This window comes from Apus apus, chromosome 8, assembly GCF_020740795.1.
Source record: "Apus apus isolate bApuApu2 chromosome 8, bApuApu2.pri.cur, whole genome shotgun sequence".
Lineage (NCBI taxonomy): Eukaryota > Metazoa > Chordata > Aves > Apodiformes > Apodidae > Apus > Apus apus.
This window is the reverse complement of record NC_067289.1, coordinates 13,289,647-13,304,608: the sequence shown is the minus strand read 5'-3', so window position 1 is coordinate 13,304,608 and position 14,962 is coordinate 13,289,647. Positions and strand designations below refer to the sequence as shown.

Sequence of the window (14,962 nt, the reverse complement as noted above, 5' to 3'; positions counted from 1 at the left end):
AGATTTGTATTTCTTGGGAAATTTGGCAAACTGGGGAATATTTAACAATTTGTCAATTGAACTTTAAATGAAATTTGTTGCAACTGAGGATATACTTGATACTATGTTGATGGGTGTGATGTACTTAGCTAAATAGCTATTTGAAAGGGCTATGGTCAAAAGATTATATTATGTTTTTTTCAGTCTTTAAACAATTGCTTGAGAGTAAATGTATTCTAGCTAAATGTATAAACAGAAGCAGGGTTAGCCTGAGTCTAATCTTAGTGCTTGTCTAATAATTTGTATTTCTGTGCATGCTGTACTTTTTGTCCTTGCTTCTAAAGGTTTGTTTCAGTTAGTATATGACAATTCCTGTAGAGAAGTGGTTTTGGCCCTTCTGTCTTTCCTATTCCTAAAATGACAGAAAAGGTTTAAAAAATGTTATCTATCAAAATGGATATATAAACCGTGGGTGGGATCTTTATAAAGAGAAATCTTTGAAGGTTCATCTTGGGACTTCAGAGTTATGACTGGGTAGGTTCAGAGATAAGCTCAGATATTTCTGAGTAATAAGAAATTATCTTTTTATATATATATAGTTTTCTAATAGCTCAAATACATACTGTCTTGTTCCTGAGTTTCTTAACTAAATGTCAGGTAATTGTATTGTTGTTTATCCAGCATCATAAATACACAGATGAATTTACATAGCAAATGCACGGACTTGTCTCTCTTGTCCTCACAAAATTTCAAGATTAGGCAGAACAAGGAGGTCAATGACAAAGCAGGTGAAATGGGGGTACACATGAGTTGGAAGAGGGCAGAGAAATCACATAGCTCTCTGCTCCCTTGACGTTCTCTCATCAACTCCACACAACTCTGTGGTCTCAGTTGGAACAGGCAAACCCTGCTTCTTCTAGAAATTGGTGGCATAAGGACAGGAAGAAGGTGGTCACCTCTCCTGGGCAGAGAAAGTGGCCTGCAATACACACCTGTTGGACAGATGTATCGGGGTGGTTGATTGGGATGGGGACTGCTGCACTGTTACCTTGCTTTACGGTTACATACTGATGATGGGCTCTGAAGTGGTGTTTGGAGTAAGCTGTTGTCTGTCTAAAGCTTTGAGCTTTTTTTTTAAACGGTAGGGTTAGGACTGAACCTTTCAAATTTTACTGAAATAACGTGAGTAAATCAAAGCCAAGTTTTAATTAACGTTAGAGAATACCAAGACAAGGGCCTTGCTTGGGTCCCTGCTATGAAAAACTGTAAAAGTTCTCTGTTCTATGCAAACCTCCTTGTATGACCTTTAAAACAAAGAAACATTTTACATTCTATGACTGAGTAGAAAGAAATTTTAGCTACTATGAGAAAGGGGTATTTTTGTTTACCTCATGGTACAAATATTGCTAAAGTTCTCAAAAGACATGATGTAGACTTCCATTTATTTGAATACTGATTTTTCTTTTTATAACAATTAACTTTCTGTCAATATTTCTGAGTAAATTTCTTAAAATTATTTCATAATTTTCTTTCTCCAATAATTCCTTCCCTATAACTGTCTTGTGTATTTTCCACTGTTGTGCAGCATAAAGTAAGTACTGGGTACTGAAGTATATATTATTACTTTAGAACTTCTGATTGGGTAACAAGAATTAGTTACAGTTATAAATTATCGTATAAGTCTTCTGTTCTACAGTGGGATTTCCAGTCACATGCTGCCATAGATAATTAGCTGGTGCTAATCTGTCTTCTGTTTCGGATGGTCGAAAGAAGATTTGATGTTTCCATTCCTGAAATAAACAAAACCAGCTTTTAAACTGTCAGAAAATAACAGTAGTTCTTAGGTGCTAGTCATTACCAGCCTTTGGCACGGCATTGTAATTGTTTCATGAATTCTGCTTCAATCAGGGAAAAATACGCTTAAGTGTCAATAAAAGTTTTTATGCTGCTCTGGTTTCCTCCTGCCTCATCTTCCTCCTCCCGATTTATGGCTTTATCCCACTATCTCTGTTACTAAGCAACATTGTATATGGTTTTAATGTAAATTACTTCAAAATCTCTGATAGTGAAGCAGAATAACATCAGGTTAAATTACTGATTAATATACACGACAAAGAAGTACTGTGCACTAAAAAAGAACAACCAAAGATGGCTACAAAGCTGCCTGATAACTTAAGGAAATAAAGTATTTATTTTTTTTCTATTTTCTAGATTGTCTCGTCTGTCTATAAAACAATATTTCCAAGCAGATGGATCAAATGTTGCTCAGTTCCATTATTTTGACTTAATCTGTTCTGTGTTGAGCCACTTTGCTGATGGCACAGTGTATATGCCATGGTGATGCAAGTAGTTTTCTTATGGTTGCAAGCTATATTTTCACCTCTGTACAAGAGGAGATGAAATTATTATTCAGATTCTGTTTTTTCTCCATTTCCAAAATTAATGGTAGCATGTGAGACATTTTAGAACTGAATGTTGTCTTTGCATTCAAATCAACAGTAAAATTCCAGTCACTGTGAACAGGATTCGACAAGTGTTAGTGCTTGTTTGATGGATGTCTTTTATCAGTGCCACTTCCCATATTCTTAAAGCTCTTCAGTAATATGCATTGCAGGTGATGGCATATTTTTCTTTTTTTCCCGTAATCTTAGAAAATGCAAAGTCTTATTTAACAGGCTAGCAATTGTAATCTTGTCTATACAGCAACACCATTTTAGATGGGAACAAAACAGATTTCACTGCAGAAATCTTAGGAGTGATATTTAGCCTGCAGTGTTTGCTCACAGGAACAGCTGTGAGAAGTTTATGGCCAGTGTTTGCAGAATTGCTTTGACTTGACTTCTCTAGATCAATGACAATGCTTGCTATTGCAAGCTGGAATTTGAAAGATTAAATATGAAATGTTACTGGGTTTAAAGCATACTTAAATGCATGTTCGCAACTTTAATTCCTTTAATGCCTGAAAATTTATACCTTTCAAACAGCCTGAGCTGATGTCAAGCCTTAAGAGAACTTCTGCCTTTTAGGTAGACTCTTGGTTTCAAATCTACTCACTTTGAATGTAATGAAAGTAAGAGTGTGTAATGCAGCTTTAGGAATCATATCTGCATTGACCTGTCTTCAAGTGTATCTTGTTCTGTATATTTTAAATTTTTTTTCCCCCTCTGTTTAAAAATTTTACTTCCTGTAACTTTCTGTTACTTCAGAGGGCCTCTGAAGGAGAAAGGAATACTGAAATGACTGCCAGCAAAATCTGGTGAAATGCACAGTCAGCAGAATGAATAATAGACCAGGAATCTAGTTTAAATTTAAGAATAATATTTAAATTGTGGTGAAAACTTTTGCATAATAATATTTGTTTTCAAATTTTGTAGAGACCTCCTGAGAGAACTGCACTATGCTTTTTGTGAAATCAAACATTTCCCAAATTTAAAGCATATAGAGGAAGTCCAAGAATCCTTTATTTTCTGTGAAAACACACATTTAAAAACAATGTGGGATTAACAGTTATGGAGCACATCCTTAGTACTGCCCATGTGTCTTTCTTCACTGTTACAGTGTATTTAACAGCTATGCATTAAATACTTTGTGGGTTAGGAGAAGAATATATAGTAGCAAAACCAGAAGTTAAATACCTGCAAAGCCAAATAAAAACAAACCAGTGGCACGTGTATGGTACTTACAGGATGGCAGTCAGTATTATGTAATATTTGTGAATTCAATACTGCAGGTATTTCATTGTAGGTGAAATTTAGAGATGTCCCTGTCTACAGTTTGTTGGTTTTTTTTACCTGAGGATGTCATTGCCTCCATGGCTCTATTTGGCCAGAGGAGTAAACTTTATTTGCAGTAAGTGAAACTGGATTTTATAAATATGTGCAGAACACACTAATATTCTGTGCAAGTTTGAATGTCAGGGGTGATGATGTGCTTGTAGCTGGAAATTATGGAGCTTTGCAGTGTTGATCAGCTTCTTATGTGACAGAGACAGACCATCAATCAAATTATATTGCAGGAGAGATAAAGGCATGTGTTATCATGGAGTCATGTCAAAATACTTTAATTTGGCAGAAAATTTAGCCTTCAAGCAGCTCCAAGATAAGCAGTGAAGTGTAAAGTTTGCAGCTTTCTTTAGGGCTGAAGGGAAGAGATCAAAACTGGATTATCATAGAACCATAGAATGGTTTGGGTTAGAAGAGGCCTTAAAGATCATCTAGTTCCAACCCCGCTCCCACTAGACAGGGTTGCTCAGAGCCCCATCTAACCTGGCCTTGAACACTTCTAGGGATGGGATGTCCACAATTTCCCTGGGCAACCTGTGCCAGTGTCTCACCACCCTCAGTAAAGAATTTCTTCCTAGTAGCTAATGTAAATCTCCCCTCTTCCCATTTAAAGCCTTTACCCCCTGTCCTTTCACTCCCTGCCCTTGTAAAAAGTCCCTCTCCAGCTTTCATGCAGCCCCTTCAGGTACTGGAAGGTGCTATAATGTCTCCTCTGAGCCTTCTCTTCTCCAGGCTGAACAACCCCAGTTCCTTCAGCCTGTCCTCCTAGGAGAGGTGCTCCAGCCCTTTGATCAACTTTGTGACCCTCCTCTGTTTTTAGATGTTTTTTTAAATGTTTAGTTTTCTAGTGTCTTGGCAGTATCATAGTTCAGTTCCATGTTTAAATCCAACACGTATTTATGGGTCACAGTACATAATGTACAGTTTCACTTAGGTTCCAGTGTTCTTGTCAGACTCTGTTTTACCACATGCGTTGGGAGCTACTTGTAAGTTTGATGAGAAAAAAACCTGGAAGAAACACTCTAACCGTATTATGTGAAGATTAAGTTAAACCAACACTTAAAGTTATTTGGGATTGTTTAATGTTTTCAGTATTTCAAAAATACAATCAGTCTGACGTAGATGCTTCTGTGAAAAATGATTACTTTTTTTGCACAGTCATGGTAGACAGAAATCTCTCTAAGATGTGGTATTTTTTTTTTTCTGAAAGCAGTGCGTATCTACTGTCTACTCATGTAAAAATTACAGATGAACAGAGAATTCTAAACAGAATGGATTTAACATGTATACACTGCATAGTACAGTCTAGTATATAATGTAAAGTATGCCTCCCTGCATGCTGCTTTACATTTCTATCTCGAATAACCATATCACAAAACCCAGGTTCAACATTAACAAATCTGTAGTAGGTGAAATTACATCTGTACATTAGGGACCTGTCTTTAAAAGGTATCCTGCATCCTACATATTCCCTCACTTTATGGTGATCTTACACAGGGAGAGGGCTTTGGGTCCTCTAATTTTTATCATGCTTAGAGGGTTTTTACAGGGCTGAATCCTTATGAAAGCCTAAAAAAGCTACAGAAACTAATAAAAAATTGTGGAAAAAAGTGTCAAATCAACTGCTAATATCTTATGCACATCCACTGACTAAAACATTTCTGGCTATTCATTCAATTTCATTAAAATTGTCATTTACATTTGCTTAAGAATATTAGTTGGAGATGCTGCAAAGTCTGTGTATGTGCAGGGTTGTTCCTCACATAATAAAACCTTCCAGAATTTTCTACTCTTACAGAAGTGGTTTTGGCCCACTTTGGTTTTAAAAAAATAAAAATAAAATTGTTTTGGTTTTTTGTTTGTTTTAAATATAGTATCTGGGTGAAATACCTTCACAATTTCGTATTTGTTCAGCAACAGTTTTTGCTTTCCACCTTTTAAAACAATTTTTCACCCTTTAATTAGGCTGTAAATCTCCAAGGGATTTTGTCTTTCTGTGTATGCATCTCCTGCACCAGGGCCTGTGCTTGATTGTAGCCTCACAGCACTGACAATATATAAAGCTGTGGAATAATTCAAATACATAGAAAATAAGTAGATAAACTATATCAAATTTCATAAGCCCAGCCTTTAACTGATTTTCACTTTTTTTCCAGTGTGTGATGCTACAGAACAGACTAGGAAGTGGGGTTTACTAGGGATATGCAAAGTTCAAGTAAATTTTATTTTTGTACAGATTCCAAATGGAAATATGTGATCCATGCTACCACTTCTTTGGAGAAAAAAAAAACAATAAACCAAAACAACAACAAAAAAACAAATGAAAAGAAAAAGGAGAAAGAAAAAGCACCAATCCTCTCTTATTATGTTTGGAACCTGATTCTGTTTCCACTAAAGCCACTGTACAATGTTGGTCTGCTTAGAAGCACCAATGCTGATTCCAAATAAGTGGATGTATTTACATTGAACACTTGACTACAGGCAGCCTGTGCTTCTCAGGGCCATTGCTCATAATGCAATGTGGTCCTGTGTTTGACACAATACTCTGCCTAAATCTGTCCCTAAAATATAATTTAGTTTGTAAAATTTAAGCCTAAATTCTGCTTTAAAGTCTAACTTGCATATAGAAAAAATAGCAATTTGTTAAGTGTCTACTCAAGGAAATTTTTTTAGAATAGCCAGTTCTGGGAAGGACAAGTGAATTGCTGATCTGCTGTTCTATCTGTGATTCTGGAGGTGACCAGGAGTCCTTTTCAGTGTGAATTGTAGGCATAGTAGACATAGCCTGTTCATTTTGAGTTTAGGGGGACCTGGGTTAGACTTTGGATTAAAAGGAATGAGGAATGGCAGTATAAAATATTGCAGCATTAAATGGAAATACTTTGGTAAGGATGATATTGTCTAAGTTATATAGCTACAGATATACTGATAAGTGTGGTACTTACAATAATACAGAAATATCTCTTTGCCTTGGGTGGATTAATACAGCAGTGGAGATGGCTTTCACAAAAACATCAGTTGATGGCATGTATGTTGTTAGTAATACTTCAGCCAATAAAAGTTCTTATACGATAGCAGGACGTTCTACAACTTAAACCTATTTTTACTGAAACAGAAAACATTAACACCCACCACTTCACAACTTCACAAAAATCTTTAAAAGCAAATAGTATCTGGTCCTTGTTACTTAATTTACCAAGTACTTTTAAAGCTGCAGACCATGGCACTAGCCCACTAAAAAGATCACACAAAGCTATTCTCAAATGTGGTCTGTACCTATTTCTTGAGTGTCAAGCAGAACTCGCCAGTGACAATGAGCTTGACAGCTCTGACATTAACATTGAGGATTTGTTACTTCAGCCTTGGTAGTGAGGTCACTGTTGAAATGGACTTGATGATTGATAGGACAACCTCATCACTTTACACAATCTAGTGGGATGATGGTCTGGCCAAGCCTGTAACGTGATGTAGGAGAGCAGAGCTGGAGACCCTGACCTTGTGAGCAGGGTAAAAATGGTTTGATAGGTTCCAAACTGAGCTAGATGTTATTAAGGAACTTAAAAGACCCTCTCAAAACTTTCTGGAAGTTTTTACTACTTATATGAAATATTTATTCTTAGATTTTAATTTTTTTTTAATCTGTTACAAAATAAAATTAAGTATTTACATTTAACAGTAAGTATTTCCAAAATCAACAAGTTCTTGCTTTAGGCCTTCTTCTGCCCCCTCCCAAGGATTTGTTTCTCTTTTCCATTGGATACTTTTCCCTGGGAATACCTGCACTTCATTATACGTTAAAAGGAGGTCAGGAAGATAGATCATTGCTGACACCATGCAAGCAAAACTAAACCAAACCTGGGAATCCTACTATATTCTCTGCTGCTGTTACAATTTCAAGTAGGTGAAGAAAGCCATCACCTAAATAGTAGTTCTGGTAAAGTAAAGGACTTTTGGCCTTGTACTTACTCTGGAACAATTAGTTAACAATGTAAACATGAGGAAATTGTTCAACTGAGAAGCCGATTTAATCTCTATTGTATCTGTAATAATTTTGTTGGAATTTAGGCTAGCCAGCATAGATTATATAGTATAATTTAGGATGGGAAAGCAAGTAGAGAGCAGAGCTTGAAACACAGGTCATAGAAAGTACTATCACACAATAAATAGAAATAAATATTATGAATGTGCATGTCATGCATAATGTGATTTAGTAATTATTCTGCCAGCAGGAAGTATTCATTCAAACAAGCCAACAGAATATATTTGTGATAAATTAGGAGTAGTGATCCCTGTATTTAGGGATGGCTATATGCTGTCCTCGTTAGTGCTGGTTTGAGTTCCTCACAGCAGGAGATTATAGGCACAGCCTAAAAGTTTGTCAAGTATTTTACTTTGGTCATCCTGAGAATGAAAAGTACTCTGTTGTTGTTTTAAAAATAAGTATCCATACTTCTGCATCTTAATTAACTTTGTGTTCCTTAAGATAGAGGGAGCTTGTTGTTAAATACACATAGCTAGTTCTTATTTTGATATTAAGATGGCTCAACCTGGAGTTCCTGGTGGTGAAGTCATACAGAGCCCAATCTTAAGTTCACCTCCTTTCTTGTCAAGGACTGGGTTCTTGCGTCAAAGGATACTCTGGCCATCTCCTACCTGCCTGCACCTCAGTAGGGACCACACGGCCAAGACTCCAAAACAGCAGCCAAGTCCTGCACTCAGTCACACTGCTGCTCTGCACAACCCGTGCACAGGTCTCCAGTGCAGTACTTTCAACAAGTAGTTGGGCAGGGGAGTGTATGGCTCAGCAAGAACATGTTTCTCAGCGGCTGCATTTGTTGCAGCTAGATGTGTGACAGAAGTGTTTTGGCTGTGTTGAGGGAAATGGGGACTCTGCAGTTAGCTGTCAGCTGGGGGTTGTGGGGATGCCTCAACTGCTGTCCACGGGAACTCTGTACTCTCGAAGAGTTTGATCTCTGCTGCTGCCCAGTTAGAGTTTTATCTCTGGATACTTTTCGGTATCTATTGATTTGCCACCTGCGTGGTTTTTTTTCTTTTTTCTTTTTTTTTCTTTTTTTTTTTTCCTACCCCTTAGGAGAACAAAAATTCCCCAGCATTATTTAACGGCAGCTTTGCCCTCCACTTTCTCTACCTATCAATTCAATGTCACTCTTGCCTTCAAGCAAGAAAGCAGCTGCAATCCTTTCCTGCCTTTCCTGCATCAACCCAGCCAAATCCTTTTTCCCATGACGCAGGTAGGCACAGGTGGCACCAGCAGACTGGGACACTTAGGCTCTTAAATTTGCAGGATCTGACATGAAATTATCAAAATCACTAACCAATGGCTTCTCTTCTGTTTTCAACTGTAATAGTAATTTTTATCATTCATGGTCGTTACTGATTCTGCTTCTTTTTTTCTTGGTGATAAATGAGTCCTTTCAGCTAAATACTTAGTTATCACTTGTGCAAATACTCTTGGATTTTTATTTTTATACATATGCACATTTCTTCTCCTTTGGTTGGCTCTTGTAGTAATGCAATCAGTGTTTTGCAAATGAGCTACTAATCGTGGTCACTGGGGATACTGGATTTCAGTGACCAAAGGGATCAGCAGATGATGAGGAAATGCTTGCTTGCCCCCTGTCAAAGAAGTTAACTGCCTCCTGATGGCCGAGGTTCTACTTCATTTCTACCGGAGCTTCTCCACAGGTAAGGATCTCCAGATCCATCAGGAGGCAGGGAAATACTGCTGTCTCTCCGTATAACGACTTTTGAGATGAAAAACAACTTTGTGGGTGCATCCAGCAGGTGGCAAGCACAGCACACTGAATTATGCACGAGACTTAGCTGCTTCTGCCAGGGGTGGCTCTCGATGCTGCTCAGCCTGTGACATATGTACGTGAACAAAATACCATACAGATAAGCAGCAACCTCTGTTGGTACTTCACCAGCTTATGGAGTGCTGAGGCAGGGGCACCGTTCTGGGGGCTATTCATGATGCATGGGACTATTGCCATATTCATTTTTAAGGTTAGATATAAACTCAGTATAAAGCATTCTGTATAATAGGAATCATCTCTGTCTAAATGACACATTAAGGTTTCAAATTTTGAGTTACTAGTTTGCAGATAAATTAACTTAAACCTCTAATGAAATAACATGCTTTTTTAACATACAGCTTTGGAAGTTTTAGTCAGTCCTCACAGTGCCTTGTAACGTATTTAAGTAGAGATGATTCCCATTTTGCAGCTGTAAGAACAAAGGAAAAAAAATTAAAGAAACTTGCCTTAAAACAAGTGAATGAAAGAGCAGGCACAAGATTCCCATATCTGGTTGTAGTCCCATTTTTTTTCTTAAAAAAAGTATTAAAATAGAGAAATAACTCATTTGAGTTTTCCTAAAGTAAAAAATAATTTAAGATATTATTTGTGTACATGCAAGAGACTGGTATTAAGAAAATATAGATAATCCAACCATTTGTTACCTGAGACAAAGCCACATTAGATGGATGATTCTGAAGATTATAAATACTGCAAATTCTCGTTAGTCATGCATTTGTCTACATGATACGTGTAAAGTTTTGGAATTTTTCTTCCATGTCAAAAAGTGTTTATGAACTCATCTGTCTTTGAAGACAATAGATGAGTATGAATCAATAATAAGTATTTTCTGGAGTTCATCATTTGAGGTAAAAAGGACATATGAGGTTATCATTAGTTGAAACTTCCCACAGTGCTTATTGCCTTCTTGTCTCAATTGTATGGAGTTTGGGCCAGACTTCTGTTCCAATTTATGCTAGTATAAATTTGAATTTGTTTCATACACATAAAAAAATATTCTACAGGGAACAAATACTCTAGGATTAGTTTTTATATAAACAGAGAATAATTCTGTAAAAGCTAAGACTAAAGTTTGGTCTTGGATGTTTTGTGATGTGACTAAAAGCATTATTATTTAAACTGTAAAATAAGCATTGTCACATTTTTGCATATCAGAATGTGAGTTTATTAAATGTCTAGGAATTTGAAGTTTAGTGGCTTTGCTTAGTTGGCCATGTCTCCCACTGAGTACACGGGTTACTATACAAAAGTAGTTTGAAGTTTTCTGATTACCTCTGTCCCAGAACTCATGTATTCAAATACAGAATTTTAGTCACATAGAGTATGGAGCCAACCCACTCCATAAGTAATGTTCTTCCAAGTCAGTGTGGCACAGCATAAGGAAGGGTTGAGTGAACCCCATTGTTGTGTGTGTGTGTACATATATGCTTTTTTTAAACTACTATAAAAAACCACACTGGGATATAAATGTAGAATTATGAAACGAAGTTTGAAATCTGTGACTAGGGATATAAATCTAAAAATATATTTATTCTATACTTACTAAATTAATCTGCATTTTATTACCTATATTATCATGGAAAAAATGCCATTTAAATATGTAAAATAGTAGCATAAATCAGAATGAGATCTTTTCAAGGACCTTAAATTCCATTTGAATTTAAAATGGGGCCTCAACATATAGCAAAGATTTGAAAGTATATTGTAAATATTATTATATCACACTTCTGTCATTAAAAAAACCCAATGAAACAAGAAGTGTAACTCCATGGAGTCCTTGAACAAAATTTATAGTAGCTCATGTATGTGCAAAACAAGTCCCTCTTAATTACTGTCACTTATACAAGATTTTCCTTTAGAAAGATCTGTGAACTTCTAACTTCAGTTTTCTCTACCCTTCATTTGTAGTTTTGAGTAAAGGGCAGGATGCTGACAGGAACTCTGGCGTGCCTGTCCACCATTTATGTTGCTTTCAGTAAAGAGACACAAAATGGAAACCAAGCAGTCCTCTTCACCACATAAAATGAAAGGTCACTGCTAAAACTTTACAGTATGATTTCTCTGAGGTGATCTAATGTTTCTGTTATGAGCAGTAAGCTGTGATGTCCAGGACTGTAGATGAGCTTTGTCATTCTTGCTGCTTCATTCACAAGGTTGTTCAAAAACAGTATATTGCAAAACACATCATTCGGTGTCGAAAGACCCAGCAGTCTTTTTAGTGGGCATGCGTATGTTTTCTGGTGGCCGATATGAAAGGGCACTCATTTTTGTTGTTAGGCTTGGATGTGTGCTGACATTTGGTGGAATGTATTTTATTAGCTGAAGAAAGTATTTTTTAAAGTTTTTTCCAAAAAAAACATAGAAAAAGGGATTTAAACAGTTGTTAAAGTAAGCAATGCAAATGGTGAAGGGCATAGCTGTATCCACAATATCAGTGATTTTGCAGTCTGTTATTACATGTAATTGGATTAACACATCCAGAAAAGTGAACACTTGATGAGGAATCCAGGAAAAGAAGAAGAAAAATACTATTGCCACAATCATCTTAAAAATATCATCATTTCTGGTCTTATTTTTTTGAATTTGATATGCTTTCTTCAGGGTCTTCCAAATTAAGGTGTAGCTTGTTAATATGATCAGAAAAGGAATGAAAAAGCCTAGCAGATTTTTGGATAAGCCTAACCCGACCCGCAGCGTTGTGTTGTTGTTGTCATACCGAAACCCACAGACGGTCATGTTCAGGTTCTCGGCAAAGAATATGTTACGGTGAATGATGACGGGCAAGCTGGCCACGCCGGCCAGCAGCCAGATGGCAATGCAAGTTATTCTGGCAACAAAGGTGGTACGTCGGATTCGGGACTTGACCGGGTGTACTATGGCCAGGTAGCGGTCGATACTGAGGCACGTGAGGAGGAACACGCTGGCATACAGGTTGAAACTTATCCCCGCTGAGGCTAACTTACAGAGACAGTTGCCAAAAGGCCACTGGTACTCCATGGCCGTGTAGGCAGCCCAGAGCGGCAGAGTTATTAAAAAACACAAGTCGGCCAATGCCAGGTTTAGAAGAAAGATGCTGGCTACCGTTTTTAATTTCATGTAGCAGTAAATGACAATAACAACCAGGCTGTTCCCAAATATGCCTATAATAAAGATGATGCTGTAAACAGTTGGAACCATAATGTAGATGTAACTGTGCCTTCCTGAAACAGGACAGTCGACATGGATTCTTTTAACGGTTTCTTCAGTAGAGTAATTTGGAATCATCTTGATGTCTTCAGCTGTAACCTGCCTTCAGGGAGAAAATACGATGTTCACACCTAGGAGGGAAAAAGAGGAAGAAAATATTATTCATGACACATATTTAATATAAAAAGGTTGCAATGAAATGTCCAGTTTTTGTGTCTAACAAAATGTGTCAGTGCCTTTGAATTTAAAAATAAGCCGTCTCTAAGTGTTTTTTTCAAGCAATTTCGATTTTAATAGGTAATGTGTTCGCAGAATAAAGCAGAGGTAAGAATGTTAGGAGTTGGCTGGACATTGTTAAATTTTTTAAAACATGTATGAAATCTAACAAACTTCTTTCAGTTAGCAAGATTCCAACTTAAACTACAACTGGTTAGCTTAAATATGTAATAAATAGAGACTCAGAATAGCAGATTACTATAAATTCAGGGAGCTTTGAGGTTATTTTTTTGCATAAATAGGTGATATATCTTCTAAGCGAAGTTATTCAGATGTGTCAGAAGCTACACCTGAGCGCTCTGAATACCCATTCATTCTGTAAATACAAAATGTACTGCATTAAGGAAATAAGTGACTTCAGATTAGGTACTCATTTTGATCTCTGTGAATCACTACAATTGTTTTCCTATATATTAAGCTTAATTTTTTAGTACAGCTTTTGCATCACAGAGAAAGATAGAGACACTCACACAATCTAGTGTTCAGTTGTACTATAAATACTTTAAATATTCAGAAGTTATTTAGCTCTCCATCTGGCTTGGAACTATAGTATTTAACTGCTAAGGAGGAAAAGAAAATATTTATTTGTTACATGTTAACTCTAGGAAGTTTAACAGGGGTGAAAGAGGGAACTGCAATTCAGATTACCTTTTCAGCTAGTGACAAAATTTATGTATACAAGATTTGAAGTTGTAGTCTTAATGAATGAACAATATTTCTGGATTGTGTTAAGTGTATGGAAAGGGTATGAAATCTCCCTTACCGGACAACTGTTTGGTTTGCCAGGGCTTGTGTGTTCTGCAAGAATGACTTCCATATTGATGATTCTGACAGCTCTAAGTGACTCTGATACTAAGTTTCTAAAGTCTACAAATAGGTAGTCTTCAAAAAATAGTGGAGATTTTTAAAAAGAAAACATGAAAATATTGATTGTTATTATTGCAGAGTGGTGTTCATTGCTGCCTGCAGGATCCTGACAGCTGTCAGCCAAACCCAAATGGAGTTGCCTGAGACACAGATTAAGTAAAAAGTATTTGCTTTAGGAAGAAAATAAAACCCTTATAAATGTAAGTCACACTTATATAGATGCACACCCTAAGACTCTGGGCAGTAGAGATGCATTCAGAAAGAAAAGACACCTGTTGTTATAGAAATATGGGCTGCGTTGTTATGGAGGTGGTTGCTCATTATTTGCGTTGTTCAGCACTCATGTTCCTGTTAAGGACAGAATGCTGCTCTGGTAAGTGTTTGACATGCTTATGTTGGGAGACAACCATATTCCAAATGGATTGTCTTTTTAGACTCCCTTTTTAATAGGGAAGTGAGGCATAGTTAGGCCTTGGCAAAGCCTGCACAGGAAGTCTGCAGTGGAAGGTCACTCTTTGGCTCTCAATTTATTAGAGAAATGCTGTGTCTTTCAAAAGCTATCTCAGCTCATGTGCTTTTATGTTTGCATTAATAAGCTGATTCATTTTCATAAAGCTATCAGTGAATATTCAAGATCTAGGTTCTGGATTATTCTATCAATTTTGGAATATCTAGTTAAATGCAACTAATAAGCCCTTCATCAAGATGTGCAATGTGACACCTCCCAGTCTCTCCAATTAATTCTGTCATTTAGACTTGTTGCCTCCTTTGGTACAGATGTCCCAGCTATTTTTGCAATGTTTAAGAAGTTAAAAAGTCAAATACATCTGACACAAAAAAATGTACACATTTCTACTCACACACAGCACTGTAACACATCCTAAGCTCAGCTTCCTGGCTTTCAAACTGTGCCAAACCTAGAATACATAGTATTTGGCTCTGTGGAAGGTCATGCTATCCATAGGACAGGGAGAGCCACAATAAAAAGATTTCAAGATAAAGACATCCTCTTATCACATCCCTTGGTTGTGAAAG

The 14,962-nt window shown here is 36.8% G+C and overlaps 1 protein-coding gene across 3 annotated transcripts in view; it reads right to left on the bottom strand.

Moving 5' to 3' along the window:
- Positions 1–1,643: 1,643 nt before the first annotated feature.
- AGTR1 (angiotensin II receptor type 1) overlaps positions 1,644–14,962 on the bottom strand; it is a 29,489-nt gene continuing 16,170 nt past the window's right edge. For 2 of the 3 annotated variants that reach the window (XM_051626642.1, XM_051626643.1), the window contains one exon: positions 4,667–12,915. In XM_051626642.1, the coding sequence (XP_051482602.1) occupies positions 11,783–12,862 (1,080 nt within the window). In that variant the 5' untranslated portion in view covers positions 12,863–12,915 and the 3' untranslated portion in view covers positions 4,667–11,782. Of the gene's footprint in view, positions 1,770–4,666; positions 12,916–14,962 lie in introns of those variants that run through there. The other variant, XR_007890222.1, reaches the window with a different exon arrangement.